Consider the following 19028-nt stretch of genomic DNA (forward strand, 5'->3'; position numbering starts at 1 on the left):
GCCATGGAGCACCTGTGACCTCTGTACTTGCCCAGGAAGGGAATGTGCCAGCCTTGAACACCCCCCTCAAGAACATCCCCCTCAACAACCCAAGAGAACAAGCATGTTTGTTCCCTTCTTCTGAAGCACAAAGGAGACTCCACCTTGTTCTACACCACAAATAAAACTAATTCCCTTCAAAAATAACCCTGTTGCTCCCACTCTGTTCTTCTCTTTTGCATAAGTTGCTGAGTGGGATGTGCTTTGAAGACCTTTGGAGGCAGATATTTAAACTGGGCTGCTGCAACCCTGGACCATCATTCTCTCCCCCTGCACACGGTGTTCACGGTAAGAGCAGGAGAGAACCAGCTCCAGGATGATTGCTGTGCTGCTGGTGGTGTTTGGACTGACCCCTGCCTGCATATTTCCTGTCAGTGCTGACATCCCTGTGTACCCAAACTTTGACCCCCAAAAGGTAAGACGTTTACAGATGGGACTTGCAACCTGTGGAAATGAGTGATGTTTCCCCTTTCCCCTCTGATCTTGCTTCTCTTAGGACTCTGGATAGGACACCTGAGCAGCTTTGCTCTTGAGTAAATAATAATAATAATAATAATAATAATAATAATAATAATAGTAATAACAACAACAATAAAAAAATTATAATATTTATACCCTGGCCACTCTGGCCAAGGACTGGGCTCAGAGCGGCTAACAACAAGAATATAAAACATTAATATAATATTAGGCAGGGAATGAAAATACATTCTAAAATCAATGAGCTAGAGTAAATCCAATCAGATGGCAAACGGCAGATTAGGGTTGTTGATCTTGAATGCTCACAGTAAAGGCCCTGTTGCTTTTGGGTCCCCCTTCTCCTCTCGCCCAGGCCCACAAACTTGGCTATCAGCAGATTAATGGCTGCCTGATTTTGATTTGTGCTTCTAGCTCTGGTAGGAAAATTACAGAGATGAGGTGGGTTGCTTTATATCAGGCACGTCCAACTCCCCAGAGACTGCAATGTACTCCCAGGATAAAATAACTGGCACTAATCTATGCATTGTCATTGGAGGGAGGAGGAGTGTGGGGGGGGTTGGGGGGGGTTGGCCAGTGTTGTTGAGCATTTGGGGGGGGGATGACAAAAAATGCACAACAGAAAGTGCAGCACTGAAAATTGAACGCAGTGCTACAACCAACATTACTTTCGCAGTCAACTGACCGGACGTTGCGATTTTATATATTTAAACCTATCACCTTTCGCTGCCCCCTAAAATGTCAATCAAAATTGTTCTGTTTTAGACTGTCGGGAAGTGGCACCCCATCGGGATAGCTTCCAAGTTGCCTGAGTTGACTGAGTATGAGCAGAAAATATCACCAATGGACCACACGGTGGAGGTTTCAGATGGCGATATGACACTCACCGCTAATTATATGTCGTTAGTACCTTACAACTGATACCTCTCCTCCCATCATGCATTTTTTAAAAAAAGATATTTATTAAAATTTTCAAAATATTACAAAATGAAAAAAGAAAAAAGAAAAATACAAAAAAAAACAGTTAAAAACAACTCCATCTTTCCATTACTTATTTTTCATTATCTTATTTCCCGGACCTCCTCACACCTCCCCTTTTTGTGTTCCAATTCAGTTTGTTAGTTCAGCAAATCCTTCCCCTCTTTATTTATCCTAATCTTTAATCTTAAAATATTGTAACATTATATTTTTACCTATTAATAATCCATTTTTCATATTTCCTTATAATATTACAGCTAAAAACCACTTAATTTCTATCCAACATCATTCTAACATTCATTGATTTTACAATATTTCTATAAATAGTCTTTAAACTTTTTCCAATCTTCTTCCACCGACTCTTCTCCCTGGTCTCAGATTGTGCCAGTCATTTCCGCCAATTCCATATAGTCCATCACCTTCATCTGGCATTCTTCCAGAGTGGGTAAATCTTGAGTCTTCCAATACTTTGCAATAAGTATTATTGCTGCTGTTGTGGCGTACATAAAAAAAGTTCTAGCCTTCTTTAACACCAATTGGCTGACTATGCCCAGGAGAAAGGCCTCTGGTTTCTTCAGGAAGGTATATTTAAATACCTTTTTCATTTTGTTATAAATCATCTCCCAGAAAGCCTTAATCCTTGGGCACATCCACCAAAGGTGAAAGAATGTACCTTCAGTTTCTTTACATTTCCAACATTTATTGTCAGGCAAGTGATAAATTTTTGCAAGCTTGACTGGGGTCATGTACCACCTGTATATCATTTTCATAATCATAGAATCATAGAGTTGGAAGAGACCACAAGGGCCATCGAGTCCAACCCCCTGCCAAGCAGGAAACACCATCAGAGCACTCCTGACATATGGTTGTCAAGCCTCTGCTTAAAGACCTCCAAAGCAGGAGACTCCACCACACTCCTTGGCAGCAAATTCCACTGTCGAACAGCTCTTACTGTCAGGAAGTTCTTCCTAATGTTTAGGTGGAATCTTCTTTCTTGTACTTTGGATCCATTGCTCCGTGTCCGCTTCTCTGGAGCAGCAGAAAACAACCTTTCTCCCTCCTCTATGTGACATCCTTTTATATATTTGAACATGGCTATCATATCACCCCTTAACCTCCTCTTCTCCAGGCTAAACATGCCCAGCTCCCTTAGCCGTTCCTCATAAGGCATTGTTTCCAGGCCTTTGACCATTTTGGTTGCCCTCCTCTGGACATGTTCCAGTTTGTCAGTGTCCTTCTTGAATTGTGGTGCCCAGAACTGGACACAGTACTCCAGGTGTGGTCTGACCAGAGCAGAATACAGTGGCACTATTACTTCCCTTGATCTAGATGCTATACTCCTATTGATGCAGCCTAGAATTGGATTGGCTTTTTTAGCTGCCGCGTCACACTGTTGGCTCATGTCAAGTTTGTGGTCAACCAAGACTCCTAGATCCTTTTCACATGTACTGCTCTCAAGCCAGGTGTCACCCATCTTGTATTTGTGCCTCTCATTTTTTTTGCCCAAGTGCAATACTTTACATTTCTCCCTCTTAAAATTCATCTTGTTTGTTTTGTGCCCAGTTCTCTAATCTGTCAAGGTCGTTTTGAAGTGTGATCCTGTCCTCTGGGGTGTAAGCCACCCCTCCCAGTTTGGTGTCATCTGCAAATTTGATCAGGATGCCCTTGAGTCCATCATCCAAGTCATTGATAAAGATGTTGAATAAGACCGGGCCCAAGACAGAACCCTGTGGCACCCCACTAGTCACTCTTCTCCAGGATGAAGAGGAACCATTGATGAGCACCCTTTGGGTTCGGTCAGTCAGCCAGTTACAAATCCACTGAGTGGTAGCATAGTCAAGACCGCATTTTACCAGCTTCTTTACAAGAATATCATGGGGCACCTTGTCAAATGCCTTGCTGAAATCAAGGTAGGCTACATCCACTGCATTCCCTTCGTCTACCAGGCTTGTAATTCTGTCAAAAAACGAGATCAGGTTAGTCTGACATGACTTATTTTTCAGAAATCCATGCTGACTATTGGTGATCACAGCATTCCTTTCTAGGTGCTCACAGACTGTTTGCTTAATGATCTGCTCCAGAATCTTCCCTGCTATTGATGTCAGACTGACTGGGCGATAATTATTTGGGTCCTCTCTTTTCCCCTTTTTGAAAATAGGGACAACATTTGCCCTCCTCCAGTCTGCCGGGACTTCGCCTGTTCTCCAGGAATTCTCAAAGATGACTGCCAGTGGTTCTGAGATCACATCTGCCAGTTCTATTAATACTCTTGGATGCAGTTCATCTGGCCCTGGAGACTTGAATACATCTAAACTAGCCAAATATTCTTGTACTATCTCCTTAGTTATTCTGGGCTGTGTTTCCTTTGCTGAATCATTTGCTCCAAATTCTTCAGGTCGGGCATTGTTTTCTTTATCGGAGAAGACTGAGGCAAAGAAGGCATTGAGGAGTTCAGCCCTTTCTGTGTCCCCTGTTTGCATTTCACCATCTTCTCCTCTGAGTGACCCCACTGTTTCTTTGTTCTTCCTTTTGCTACGAACATACCCATAAAAGCCTTTTTTGTTGCTTTTAACCTCTCTAGCAAGCCTGAGTTCATTCTGTGCTTTAGCTTTTCTGACTTTGTGTCTACACGTGCTGGCTATTTGTTTGAATTCCTTTTTGGTGGTTTCCCCCCTTTTCCATTTTTTGTACACATCCTTTTTTAATCTTAACTCAGTTAAAAGTTCTTTAGATAGCCACCCTGGCTTCTTTAGGCACCTTCCATGTTTCCGTCTCATTGGTATTGCCTGACGTTGTGCTTTTACTATCTCCCTCTTAACAAACTCCCAGCCATCATGAACTCCCTTTCCTTTTAGTATTGCTGTCCATGGGATCTCACCCAGCACTTCCCTAAGTTTTATGAAGTCGGCTTTCTTAAAGTCGAGAAATTGAGTCCTAGTATGCTTGGCTGCTCCTTTCCGCTGTATAGTAAACTTCAGAAGAGCATGATCACTCGCGCCTAATGATCCATCCACATCTACCCCACTAACCAGGTCATCAACATTGGTTAGGACCAGATCTAAAATGGCTTTTCCTCTTGTTGCTTCTCCCACTTTCTGGACAATGAAGTTGTCTGCAAGGCCAGTGAGGAATCTGTTTGACCTTATGCTCTTGGCTGAGTTTGACGTCCAACAAATATCCGGGTAATTGAAGTCCCCCATTACTACTACCTCCCTTCCTTTTGCATGCTTGGCCATCTGTTCCAGGAAGGCATCATCTATGTCATCCGTTTGGCTTGGGGATCTATAGTAAACTCCCACAATGAGGTCTCTGTTATTCTTCTCTCCCTTAATTTTGACCCAAATGCTCTCACTTTGGCTTTGAGGTTCTAAATCTTGGATCTCTTCACAGGTATACACATCCCTGACATATAACGCCACTCCTCCTCCTTTCTTGTCTGGTCTGTTTCTCTGAAATAGATTGTATCCCCCCATTATTACATTCCAATCGTGGGACTTATCCCACCAGGTTTCAGTGATGCCTATTATGTCATATTTAGTTTGCTGTACCAAGAGCTCAAGCTCATCTTGTTTATTTCCCATGCTTTGTGCATTAGTGTACAGACATTGAAGTCCATTAATCATTCCCCCGTGTCTCTTATTTAAGGATTTTTTCCTCCCACCACTAGGTCCGCGTGCTGTTTGCTCCATTTGGTCTATGACATTTGGATGATCATCTTCATTAATTGATAGACTCCTACCTTCAGGAGCACTGTCTCCCTCCCCCACATTAGTCAGTTTAAAGCCCTCCTGATGAGGTTTCTGAGGTTTTTGGCAAAAACATTTCTCCCAACCGTTGTGAGGTGCAGCCCATCACTTGCCAGAAGTCCATCTTCAAGAAACTGCAGTCCGTGATCTAAGAATCCAAACCGTTCCTGTTTACACCATTTGCGAAGCCAGCTGTTCACTTCCACTATTTTCCCCTCTCTCCCTGGGCCACGTCGTTCAACTGGGAGGACAGACGAGATGACAATTTGTGCATTTAGTTGCTTCAATTTCCTGCCGAGAGCCTCGTAGTCTCTTTTGATCTTCTGGAGGCTATTGCTTGCAGTGTCATTGGTTCCCACATGAACCAAGAGGAAGGGGTATTTGTCAGTGGGTTTTATGATTCCTTGCAGTCGTTCAGTTACATCTTGGATCTTAGCCCCAGGGAGACAGCACACTTCCCGAGACATTTTGTCAGGCCCACAGATCACTGCTTCTGTTCCCCTCAGTAGGGAATCCCCTATCACCACTACACGCCTCCTCTTGGGTTTGGTCGGGGTTCTTCCGTGAGCTGTCCGTTCCAAGGTCGCCTGCACATTCCCTGAGGACTGACTTTGCTGCTCGTCTTCATATACCTGATCGACTGTAATGAGGGAGAGATCCTCATAATATTCTCTCTTAAGGCATTGCATGCCGTGAACTTCATAGGTTCAAAGGTTACAAAAGTAAGAAAAAAAATACAAAATACAAAATACAGAAAAATAAAAACATTTAAAAACAAATCAATATTTCCATGTCTTGTCTTTCATTTACTTGTTTCCCTGACCTCCTCACACCTCCCTTTTTTGTATTCCAGTTCAGTTAGTTAATTCAGCAAATCCTTTCCCTCTTTGTTTTTATCCTAATCCTTTAACTTAATATATTGTAACTTTGGATTCTCACCTGTTAACAAACCATTTTTACATACTCCTTTGTAACAGTGCTGCTAAAACCACTTAACTTCATTCTGACATCACTCTAACATTCATTAATTTTGCAATATTTCTGTAAATAGTCTTTAAATCTCTTCCAATCTTCTTCCACCGACTCTTCTCCCTGGTCTCGGATTCTGCCAGTCATTTCCGCCAGTTCCATGTAGTCCATCACCTTCATCTGCCATTCTTCCCGGGTGGGTAGATCTTGTGTCTTCCAATACTTCGCGATGAATATTCTTGCTGCTGTTGTGGCATACATAAAGAAAGTTCTATCCTTCTTTGGCACCAATTGGCCGACCATGCCCAGGAGAAAGGCCTCTGGTTTCTTCAGAAAGGTATATTTAAATATCTTTTTCATTTCATTATAGATCATCTCCCAGAAAGCCTTAATCCTTGGGCACGTCCACCAAAGGTGAAAGAATGTGCCTTCAGTTTCTTTACATTTCCAACATTTATTGTCGGGCAAATGATAGATTTTTGCAAGCTTGACTGGTGTCATGTACCACCTGTATATCATTTTCATAATATTCTCTCTTAAGGCATTACATGCCGTAAACTTCATACCTGTGGTCCATAACTGTTCCCAGTCAGCCATCATAATGTTATGTCCAACATCTTGTGCCCATTTAATCATAGCAGATTTCACAGTTTCATCCTGAGTATTCCATTTCAACAGCAAATTATACATCCTTGAAAAAATCTTAGTTTTGGGATCCAACAGTTCTATTTCTGATTTAGATTTTTCCACCTGGAATCCATTTTTTTTTGTCCAAATTGTATGCCTCCATTATTTGATAATAATGAAGCCAGTTTCGCACTTTATTTTTTAAATTTTTCAAAACTCTGCAATTTCAATTTGTCTCCCTCTTGTTCCAAAATTTCCCAGTATTTCGGCCATTTGGCCTCCATACTGAGCTTTTTCTGAGCTTTCGCTTCCATCGGTGACAGCTACCTTGGGGTTTTATTTTCAAATAAGTCCTTATATCTTATCCAAACATTAAACAATGCTTTCCTGACAATATGATTTCTAAATGCTTTATGTGCTTTGACCTTGTCATACCATAAATATGCATGCCATCCAAATACATTGTTAAAACCTTCTAAGTCCAAGATGTCTGTGTTTTCAAGAAGCAGCCATTCTTTCAACCAGCAAAAAGCTGCTGATTCATAATAAAGTTTAAGGTCTGGCAGGGCAAATCCGCCTCTTTCCTTTGCATCCGTTAATATTTTAAATTTTATTCTAGGCTTCTTGCCCTGCCAGACAAATCTAGAGATATCTCTCTGCCACTTCTTGAAACAGTCCATTTTGTCCAAAATTTGCAATGTTTGAAACAAAAATAACATTCTAGGCAATACATTCATTTTTATCACAGCAATACGGCCTAGCAGTGAGAGCTTCAAATTTGACCAAATTTCTAAGTCTTTTTTCACCTCCGTCCAACATTTTTCATAATTGTCTTTAAATAAGTTCCCATTTTTAGCTGTCATATTAATCCCAAGATATTTCACTTTCTTAACCACTGTTAGACCTGTCTCATTCTGAAACCTGTCTCTTTCAATCGCCGTTAAATTTTTCTCTAAAACCTTTGTTTTTAACTTATTCAGTTTAAATCCTGCAACTTGACCAAATTCTTGGATCAGTTCCAAAACTCTTTTAGTACTAGATTCTGGCTCCTGTAATGTCAATACTAGATCGTCTGCAAAAGCTCTCAATTTATACTGTCTAGCTCCAACTTGTATACCTTTAACCAACTGGTCCCTTCTAATCATATTCAACAAAACCTCCAGGACTGATATAAAAAGCAATAGGGAAATTGGGCAGCCTTGTCGTGTCCCTTTTTCTATCTTAATTTCCTCCGTCACCTCATTATTAACAATTAACTTAGCTTTTTGTTCAGAATAAATTGCACCTATACCATTTTCAAATCCTTCACCCACCCCCATCCCCTGTAAGTTCTTCTTCATAAAACTCCAAGAGATATTATCAAAAGCTTTCTCCACGTCCACAAATATCAAAACTGCCTTAGTGTTAATATTCACTTCTAGTTTTTCCAAAATATTAGTTATATTCCTCAAATTATCAGACAAGTGTCTACCCGGGAGAAAGCCTGCTTGGTCTTTATGAATCTCTTCCATCAACACTTTTTTTCAATCTCTTGGCTAAAATATCTGCAAAAATTTTGTAATCCACATTAAGTAATGATATGGGGCGGTAGTTCTTAAGCTGAGTCTTTTCAGTCTCTGTTTTCGGTATAAGTGTAATATACGCTTCTTTCCACGACTGCTCTTTCCCTTCCAATATTTCATTACAGACTCCCTTTAAAGGTTGTACTAACCACTCCTTTAAAGATCTATAGTATCTAGAAGTCAGCCCATCTGGTCCTGGAGATTTGCCTAATTGCATGTTTTGAATGGCACCTTCTACTTCCTGTTCAGATATTTTATAGTTCAACATTAATTTACTTTCTTGAGAGATTTTTAGTAATCCATTTGTCTTCAAAAATCGATCTATATCAATTTCTTTCTGTGGTCCTTGTGTATATAATTGTTTAAAGTACCTCTGGAAACAGTTTCTGATCTCGGCTGGGTTCTGTATGTTCTTTCCTTCCACTTCTAAATTTATAATAGTATTTAGTTTTTGTCTTTTCTTCATTTGCCAACAATTTCCCACATTTATTAGCTGATTCAAATGTTTTTTGTCTCATTTGTTTAATTTTCCATTCTATTTCCTGATTCATCATTTTCATATATTGTACTTGATATAACATTATTTCTCTCAAAATCTCCTGCGATTTTGGTTTTGCTCTCAATTTCTTCTCACTTTCTTTTATTTTCTCCAAAATTTTGTCTTTCTTCTCATTTTGACTTCTCTTCTTTACTGCATTCTGTTGTATCAGGAACCCTCTCATGACCGCTTTGCTTGCTTCCCAGATTACTCTTTTTTCGACATTAGTGTTCATATTTATCTCAAAATAGTCTCTCAAGGTTTTTGGGGCCTTCTTGATCACGTCTTCATCTCTAAATAAGAAGTCATTCATCCTCCATCTGAAGGAGCCAGTTGCTATTAGTTTCATCTCCATCCTTACAGCATTGTGGTCAGAGCAGGTTTTTGGACAAATTTCCGCTTTTTTTATCTTTGGTGCCATTCCTCTAGTTACCCATATTTGGTCAATTCTAGTCCATGTCATCTTGGCTTCAGAAAAGAAGGTTCCCTCTCTTCCCAGGGGATTCTTTGTTCTCCAAATGTCAACTAAGTCCAAGTTATCTGTCATCTCAAAAAATGTTTTCGGTAGTCTTACCATCCTTGGTGACTACCTGTCTTTGTGCCTTATCCATGTTTGTAGATACCACTCCATTCATATCCCCCATCAAGATCAAATTGTAATCCAAATAGTCCAATAAGGTCTCGTGCAACTTTTTAAAGAATTCAGATTTCCCCGCATTCGGTGCATAAACTCCTACTATCAAAAACTTCTCTCCTTGTATTTGAATTTCAATTGCCACAAATCTTCCTTGATCATCTTTAAATATAAATTTCGGTGATAATCTCTCCTTTGCATAAATCACTACTCCTCTTTTTTTAACTTTATCAGATGAAATAAACTCCTGTCCCAATCTCTTATTAATCAATACTTTTCTGTGTAGCCTTATCACGTGTGTTTCCTATAAACAAATCAAATCCAATTGTTCCTTTTTTAATAAATGAAAAACACTTTTCCTTTTCCGAGGAGAGTTGAGGCCATTACAATTCCAACTTAATAGTTGCAGAGCCATGATGTAATTACTTTGCTTTACCTCCAACTGCACCAAGCGTTTGTTCTTGTTCTGTCGGTGGTGTCACTTTCTCTGAACCATGCAATCCAACGATAAATTTGCTATGTCTAATATTCCTCTTTCCAGTGCTTTTGGCTCTTCTTCAGATTCCACTTCTTTCTGTAAGTCTTCTCCGTGATCTTTCAGAAATCTATCTTTATCGTCAACTGATCTTATTTTTATCTTTCTTCCTTTGTATTTAAAAGACAGGCCTTGGGGAAATTTCCACATGAAGATGATTCTATTACTTCTCAACAGGGCAACCAAATATCCGTAATTAAACCTTAAATCCAAAAGATGTTTTGGAATGTCCTTAAATATCTCCACACTTGACTGGTGTATTTCCAAAGTCTTTTGGAAATGCAGATTCAAGATTTTGTCTCTCTCCTCTTTTGTTTGAAGGGTAATCAAACAGTCTCTCACCTTGTTCTTCTTTCCTCCTCTTCCAAGCCTGAATGCACTCACTATCTTAAATTCTTCCTTTCCCAAATCCAGTTGCCAGAAATCTGCAAATTCCTGCGTAAGAAAGTCAATCAAATTATCTTTCTCAAGTTCTGGTACAGCCCTGATTCTCAAATTCGTTTGTTTTTCCTTCAATTCAGTCACAGACAACATCAACCTATGATCCTCAAGTTGCCTGTATATCGGTGGTATCTTCTCTTCAGTAGCAGTTGCTATATCCTTTGCTTCCTCAGCTGTCTTTCGGGTCAAAGTAGATTCCTGTAACAATTTCTCAATAGTCTCTGTATTGGTATTCACCTTCTGTCCCAAGTTATTAAAAAGGATCTGCCAGACCTCGTAGTTTTTTCCTGAAGCAACTCTATCTTTCCTCTTCCATCTGCCATAACACTCCAGTTAGAATCCAAGGTCACTCCCAAGGCTAAGATTTGTTTTGAAATGGAAAATTCCCCTGGCCCAGTTGTTATTGTAACAATGTCAATCCTCCTCTAGGGGGACACAGTAACAGTCAGAACTTGTAGCTTTAAAGAAAAAATAACCTTTTTAAATCCACCAGTTCACAAAAAGACAACAGTTTCAATTGCTTAATCTCCAGGAGAAGTCCAGAAACACTGTATCTCTCTTGCAGAGTTAGCTGTCAACAGTACTCTATTTACCAGTGGTGCTTTTCACAAAACAGCATTCCTATTGTCCCTGGGCAGTCCGTTCCCAGGATCTAAGCGGTGGATTTTAGCTTCCTTTCCTCTCTTTTTTTTTGCAGAAAGATACAGTTCAAACCTTTCCCCCCTTCTCTCCTGCAATCCGGAGGGGAGATCATTTATCTGATGTTAGGATTTGAGTCTTTTTTGAAAGTCTTTCAAAGTTTCCGCTTACAGTCTCTTTGCTTTGATCTGTTTACAAGAAACGGAAGGCGGACTTCCTGTTTATGCCTCCCCGCTTCGGTGCCAAATTAATTATTTTCTCCCTTTAAATCCAATTTTATCCTACTCACGGGTTGTTGCCTTTAAGACCAAATTGTCCCAGGAAAAAGTCAGCACTCTCCGATAACGGCTGTGCGGCTTCACCCCGCAGAAGAAGCAATCAACTCTCAGCACCGTGCCACTCACCCCATTTTGCTCTGGAGCCCGTAAAAGGGTTCCTTCACAAATTGGGGGGAGCGCAAAGGGTGCCCGCCAAGTCCCACGTTCACAGGCTTCACCCACCTGTGATTTTTGGAGGGTCCCCGTTTCACCGCAGCGGTAAGACCCCGATCCCGCGGAGCTGATCCCTCAGAAGATCAGAGGGAATCCGCCATTACCGATGGCGCTAACCCGGAAGTCCCCTCTCCTCCCATCATGCATAGGCTGGGGATTGAACCGGGGTCCTTATGCATGCAAAGCAGGTGCTCTGCCACTGAGCCACAGCCCTGATTTCCCCTGAAATTGTTTTGAGATGCTTTGGAAAGGGCATAAATTTTCTGGCACTGCCAGTCAGTGTAGACAATATTGAGCTGGATGGACCAATGTCCAGATTTTGTACAGAGCTGCTGCTTAGGGAAGACCACATGTTTCCCATCCCATATTACCTCTCTTTTTTGTGTGTGTCTTGTTTTATCTTAATATATCATAACGAGCCACTTAGGTTGGGCATAGTGATATAAATAAAACATAGCTGGAATGCCAATGGAGACATTGAGTAATCCTGTGGAAACCATTTGATAATGTAGAGGCCTCCAAAAAGGCCTGTTCATTTTGAGGGCATTGATAGCAACAGGGTGCCATTCCTCTTGACACTCTGGCTATCCTTCCCTCTGGTAAACTCTAAGGCATCTTACTGGTAATGTATTCTTCCATCAGTGGCTTTGACACCCTAAAAAATACACGTGGGGAAGCAAGGCAGAAGCAGGCTGGGTATCTGGTTTTGAAGTGCTTTCACTTAGCTCTCTTTTCCAGGGATGGTGTCTGCAAACAATCAGCTCTTGTGTTAAAGCACACTGACAAACCTGGTGTATTCGAATTTCCTGGTAAATATGACTACCATGAGCCACCCTATTACCTGATGAAAAAGTATGTTTTGTGATCGGAAGATCCAGATGCTGTGATTTGGGCAAATTTTCAAACATCTGTTCTTTTTCCCATTTACTTTTCCCATTTCTTTTGAGTGCAAAATCGAGTTATGAGGGGGAGAGCAGTGCAATCACTCACCCACCAATAAGGTTGTTTATTTTAGGAAATACATAACTTGCCTAGAAAAAGGTATCTAGGTCTAGCCAGTACTTTTTTCTGGGGGGACACAGGGGTACACATACCCTTAAACATTTTGTCAAACTAAGTTTGGCCTCACTGAGGAGCAGTATTTCAATATGAGTGGGAATATGAGAGGACCCCTAAACTTTTTTTGAAAAGAAAGCCTGGGTCTTGCTAAACCTCGGTAGCCTAGAGAAAACAAAGGCAGCCATGCTTGCTCCAGAGTTCTTTCACAAGATCGTTCCAAGCTGACCTCTCATCTTGAGATTCAAGAGAGAAGTGAGAGGAGGAGGAGGAGGTTGTAAAGAGGATGCAGCATAAGACTATCAGTCTAAATAACAAAGAGATAGGAAGGGCAAATGAGGAGTTAAAGGTAGGTAACAGTCTGGTTATGTGGAAGTCCTTTGCCCATCTTTACCTCATGCAAACCCTTCTTTGCAAGCTGATTTTCCCTCAGTTCAAGCAAAACATATAAATATTTTTAAATCTCCATCTGCGTTTTGTGATCTGACAGCAAAAGAGCAGTATATGATGGTTGGTAAAAGAGACATCACAGTACAGTGGTACCTCGGGTTAAGATCTTAATTCATTCGGGAGGTCTGTTCTTAACCTGAAACTGTTCTTAACCTGAGGTACCACCTTAGCAGGGTCTCCTGCTCCCGTCGCATCGCTGCCACGTGATTTCTGTTCTTTTGTCCGTTTGCCTGAGTTTGACCCACTCAGACTGACGGTGGCTCTTTCCATCCCAGTGTCAGAAGTCTATTTCCATCCCAGTGACAGGATCCTTTCAAGTTGCACAACATCAGGAATTGAACCAGGGACATTCCACATGCAAAGGAAGTGATTTACCCCCTGAGTTATGGTTCATGGCAGATGATTAAACCAATGCCTCCACTTCCCAACTTAGGAGGATATGATTTGCCTTGTTGCCATCCAAAATTAATCTTGGGCTTTTCAAAATGGAAGACTCCTGCTTTCTCTTTTGATCTCCCCTCTGCTTAACCAGGAGGAACTTGAGTGTTTCACTCAAGGCTGCACAAGGGAGTTCCGGGTTACAGGTGGGATCTATGTTCTCAGACCTGGGGAGCAGTCTTTGCTTCTTTATCACAGAATCCCCGGCAGCCAGACAACTGATCTGTATAGTACTGGGAAGGGACTCTGTCACCCTACAATCTTTATCTTGCAACTGATCCTTTAAGCTGCCCTCATACATATCATCCCAGTCTGATTGGTTTTTTGGGGTGGGTGGGTGAATTAATCATTATTTTGGTAATATTGTCCTCGATGAAGAGTGCTGGAGAACTTAAAAGTTGGCCAGTCTTTCCTGACACAAATGTAATGCTCACCTAGAGGGTTTTATTATTTTTGAAATGGGCCAACACAGCTAGTTTTTGCTTTTCTAGTGAGGTTCTCCAAAGCACTTGGGATGCCACAGGAAAAGTTCTAGTTTAACAGAGCCAGGCAAACAACAACAAGAACAACAATTTTATTACTTATATCCCGTCCATCTGACCAAGTTACCCCAGCCACTGTGGGCGGCTCTCAACAAAGTTAAGGAGGAGCAGAAGGGGTGGTGAGTTCTCTGCTTGCTCTTCTAGTCTCCAAACAGGGTCTCAGGTCCCCCCTCCTCCCTGCCACTCGCAGTGGTAACTCTAGTTGTGGACACAATATGTTCCGGGGTGCACCCTGAAAAGTCCGCAACTAGAGCGCTGCTTCTGCGCAAGCCTGGAGTGCACACGGCCATTGTGCGCATGTGCGAAGCATGCAGAATGCATCTGCAACATGAAGCGAATGCAACATGAAGCGAACGCAACTAGAGGTATGACTGTATTGAGAAAGAGGCAGGGTGGGTGTCCTTCCTCAAAGCAAGGCCTTCTGGGGCAGGGGTTGAGAGAGTGTCCACATAATCATATATTTCCTATGGTAACTAGTCAACATTTACATTTAACTTTAGATTTTCAGCATAGTACTTGCAGCCTTGGCCACACAAACACCTTCCTTTTAAGAAGGACGCCCTTTTCTCTGACTCAAGAGCTAAGGGGAGTCTGCCATGCCTAACACCATGGCTAAAAGAGGGGGAAAGTAAGACAGGGAGCAAGATGAAATGTGTGGGGGTGAAGGAATGGTGGTTCCCACTGCCTGCTTTAGGGAGGGCAATCTGTGGCAGTGGACCTGGGCAGGACACTTCTTAAGTCATGGAGATTCACCTCCCTTAATATTCTGAAGACATATTAATGAGAGGGGGGAGAAAGAATGATTAATTATGGTGACTAAGAGTGGCTGATCCCCATTTGCCTGCCCCCCCTCCACTAACAGCCAAGAAATGAGGAACTCACTTCCTTCAGTTGATATCTTGTGTTGTTTCCTATATAGATGGTATTACCCGTGTCATGGATATTGATTATGAAAAGTATGTCATTTCGCACAAGAAGAAATTAGAACATGAATCTATGTATCTGTCTGGTATGTGTTGTGGCAATGGGTTTTATTTTTATTTATTAAATACAGCTATTCACCCATAGATCTCAGAGCAGTTCACAATATAAAACAAACAAACCAATAACCCTCACTCCACCCTGTGGCATATCTGTGGTTCAGCAAAAAGGATGCTTAATAGTTAGTTAGTTAGTTAGTTAGTTAGTTAGTTAGTTAGTTAGTGTTGCTGTTTTTCAACTCACTCTTCAGCCACAAAGAAATTACAAATCTCTCTCTCTCTCTCTCTCTCTCTCTCTCTCTCTCTCTCTCACACACACACACACACACACACACACACAGACACACACACACGACCTAAAAGTCACAAAAGGAGAATGGGTTGGGAGGAGAGGAAAGAAGCAAGCTCAGTTTCAAGTTCTGAGTTGCAAGTTTTTCTGTGGACCAGCCAGAGCAGGAAAAGTTCAAAGGAAGGAGGCAGAGCCAGTGCTGCTCTTCACTCTGCTGTGCTGAAGGAGTTGGCCCTGCCCTGCCTTTTCCTCCTTAGTACAGTTTGGTGGCTGGTGGAAGGTTTTGGCTAAAACATCTGGACGGATACCCTAAGTTTATGGAAGGATACCCTAAGTTCTGTTCAATTCAATTACGGCTCTAGTTAACATACAAAAATAGAATACAAAATTATTGAATATCTTTATCTATACTTATCTGGCTAATATAAACCCCCCTCTTTTTTTGCTGTCAACAGTCATCTGTACTGTACAGAGTTAAAAAGAAGGAGGAAAACCTATTTAAAATCTTGACTACAATAATCTTCTAGAATAAAAAGTGGCTAATGGAATAATCAGCTCTTCCCGGGATAAAAGAATATCTTTTTTGGAAAAGGGGGTTGAACCCAAAAGAATGGCCACTTTAGCACTTCACATGAAGATAACAGGTGTCCCCAAAATAAAACGAAACAGGGGGCTGCAATATTAACAATGATCCAGCAGAAAGAGCAGCTACCATAAAGCCTCCCACTAGCAAATAGGGACAGTCAGCACCTGTGTAGGCTTTCAGTTCCTTTAAGATCAGGCATGGACAAACTTGGCCCTCCAGATGTTTTGGGACTACAACTCCCATCATCCCTAGCTAGCAGGACCAGTGGTCATGGATGATGGGAATTGTAGCCCCAAAACCTCTAGAGGGCCAAGTTTGGCCAAGCCTGCTTAGATCCTCTTCTCTGGTTTCATGGGGGTTCTATTCCTGACTGTCCAATGGACAATCCAGAGAAGATGTCAGGAAGAAGAGACTTTGGGTGCTCTATAGACATAAAACAGATATTTCAGCCTTTCTGGGAACAACAATTTACTCAACCTTTGCTTGTGTTTAAAGCTAGGGGATCGGAAGTGGGAGATGACATCAAAGAAAAATTCAAGAAATTAGCCTTGGAGCAAAACTATCCTGAGGCACACATCAAATACTTTGAGAACGTTGGTAAGGCAACCTGATCTCAATATTTTTTTATTGTAGGTGTGTATGAATGTCTCTGTGTGAAACAGAATCTGAGGAGCTATATTTAGTCTCAGAGAGATTCACAAATCTGGATCACAACTACAGTTTGAGTACAGTGGTACCTCGTTTGCTGAATGCTTCAGAAGTTGAACATTTTGGTTTTTGCCGGAAACCTGGAAATAAATGTTTCCGATTTGAATGCACCTCGGAAGTCGAACGGCTGCTGAAGCTCATTTCTCAATTGTCTCAGTTGAATTTGCTGACTGCCCATTGCGCCTTGGTTGTCGAACGCTTCAGAAGCCGAATGGTCTTCTGGCACAGATTATGTTCGACAACCGAGGTACCACTGTAGTTAAATCACTGAAATTAACTGAGGTCTGATTTCCATGCTTAATCATAATTAAAACACCTGAAGCTATCAGGAATTGAGTGGGGGGTTGATTTGCTAAGGGCAGCAGACAATTTGGGCCTAGCTGTGGGGATGGATAGGAAGGAGTTTGTTCTACATCCCTCAGCTGGGGTGGTGTGTGTGGTGGGACTCCAGCAATTCTGGCTCCTGGGCAGGATCTGGCTAGAGACCAGCTGAGGGACGCGGGTGGCACTGTGGTCTAACCACTGAGCCTCTTGGGCTGGCCAATCAGAAGGCTGGCAGTTGGAATCCCTGCAACTGGGTGAGCTCCTGTTGTTATGTCTAGGTTTCTGCCAATCTAGCATTTTGAAAGCATGCCAGTTCAATTAGATAAATTAGAACCGCTGCGGTGGGAATGTGAATGGCATTTCCATGATCTCTGCCTTCATCATTGTGTTCCGTTGCACCAGAAGCTGAAGGCAGCCCTGTTTAGGGAAGCTTTTAATGTTTAATTGACTATTGTATTTTAATATTCTTTTGGAAGCAGCCCAGAGTGGCTGGGAAAACCCAGCCAGATGAGCGGGGTATAAATAATAAATTATTATTAATATTACTATTATTAAGTCATGCTGGCCACATGACCCGGAAAGCTGTCTGTGGACAAATGCCGGCTCCCTCGGTCTGAAGCAAGATGAGCACCCCAACCCCACAGTCACCTTTGACTGGATTTAACTGCCCAGGGGTCCTTTACCTTTACCTTTTTACCTAGTTCCCAGCTCTAGATAATGGCCTGGTTGGGATGCTGGCCTAGGTGGCTATCGTATTTGAAGGTTCATATTCCCCCAAAGACCTTAGTGAGGACCCGTCCTTCCTGACCACATATCAAAACCTTTTCTTGCTGCTGTCAATATACTTGGCTGCTTCAGCTCTTTGGTTTTTACACCTCTGTGTTGTTTATTTTATCTGCTCTTCTTTCATTGGCATAAATTTTTATATGCTCTGTTTCCCACCCCCAAAATTTCTGCATTTGTTAACTGTGTTGAGTGGCTCAGTTTTGAACTAGAATGGTGAGATACACATGTTCCTCACAGTGGCTGACCCATTGAGGCAAATAGGACACGGTCCCACCAGCCTTAGTCTGCCCCCAGGGAGTCTTCACATGCCCACCTTCTTACTGACCACAAGCCAAGGAGCGGAACTCCTTGAGAACTTCCTCCTTCATCTCAGTGTCGCCCCTGTAGAGCTCAGTAGGCGAGGGCCTCTCATTGGCTGTGGTTGCAGCTGTCATTTGCTCTGGCTCCATCTGCTGTTGGCCTCCCTGCCTCCCATGCCACCAATCCCAATGGGCATCATCTGCCACTGATTCCAAATAAAGAAATACATATGAGTTGCTCACATTTTCTTCCTCCTTACCAGTTTCCCTGACACTCTTCTCTTCCTTTCTCCCACAGAACAATGCACTCCAAAAGCTGCTTAATAGCCAGATATGGCATTTCTCCAGATATATTTGCAGCATTGGTTAATAATCAGAAACACCTAATAATCATTGCTCTTTCTGGATGGTGGAGATGATGATGACTACAGATCAATGCCTCTGTCCACTCACCACATTTCTAGCTTGTAGAAATTGATGCAAGTAGAACAACAACGTCTTTGGGTTCCTCTCTCTCCTGAAACTATTTTTAAAATAAATACATTGCTTAGATTTTGCACACTTTGTCAGAAGCATTATTGGAGATCAAAATGGGAGAAGATAAACATATATGAACCTATCAAGCAGCCAAAGCACCTGCCCAGTGAGTGCTCAGCTGTAGAGGTTGCCAATATGGTTCTCTAACTTTGGCCATCCATGCCCATTGGCCAGGCTGACTGGGACTGATAGTACTGATGGATGGAGTTCAACAACCTATGAAGCTCACCATGTTGGCCACCACTTGTCTACTCTGCATTGGGAGTATCTCTCCAGAATCTTGGAATGAGAAAGGCTTTGCCCTTTAATTGTCAATGTTCCACCCTTTCTGAAAAGCCTTGGAATGAGAAATGTGGAAAG

The 19028-nt window shown here is 41.9% G+C and overlaps 1 protein-coding gene across 2 annotated transcripts; it reads left to right on the forward strand.

The window, feature by feature from the left end:
* Positions 1 to 244: 244 nt before the first annotated feature.
* LOC310699752 (epididymal secretory protein 4-like) lies at positions 245 to 18690 on the forward strand. Of its 2 annotated transcripts, none has more exons than XM_083488269.1 (6): positions 245 to 454; positions 1279 to 1412; positions 12412 to 12482; positions 15079 to 15168; positions 16510 to 16611; positions 18430 to 18690. In XM_083488269.1, the coding sequence occupies exons 1-6, from the start codon at positions 356 to 358 to the stop codon at positions 18453 to 18455; spliced, it is 522 nt and encodes a 173-aa protein (XP_083344395.1). In that variant the 5' UTR covers positions 245 to 355; the 3' UTR covers positions 18456 to 18690. The 2 variants fall into 2 exon arrangements, with proteins under 2 accessions (XP_083344395.1, XP_083344394.1); XM_083488268.1 differs by having other exon boundaries at positions 246 to 454; positions 1279 to 1415.
* The last annotated feature ends 338 nt before the right edge of the window (positions 18691 to 19028 follow it).

The sequence above is a fragment of the Podarcis liolepis genome, assembly GCF_965112155.1.
Source record: "Podarcis liolepis genome assembly, chromosome: 2".
NCBI lineage: Eukaryota > Metazoa > Chordata > Lepidosauria > Squamata > Lacertidae > Podarcis > Podarcis liolepis.

Excerpts from the sequence above, each read along its gene's own strand:
- LOC310699752 (XM_083488268.1), top strand. The coding sequence starts at position 356 with ATGATTGCTGTGCTGCTGGTGGTGTTTGGACTGACCCCTGCCTGCATA. Across the intron at positions 1,416-12,411 it reads CTCACCGCTAATTATATGTC|GGATGGTGTCTGCAAACAAT; the intron begins GTTAGTACCTTA and ends TCTCTTTTCCAG. Across the intron at positions 15,169-16,509 it reads TGAATCTATGTATCTGTCTG|CTAGGGGATCGGAAGTGGGA; the intron begins GTATGTGTTGTG and ends TTGTGTTTAAAG.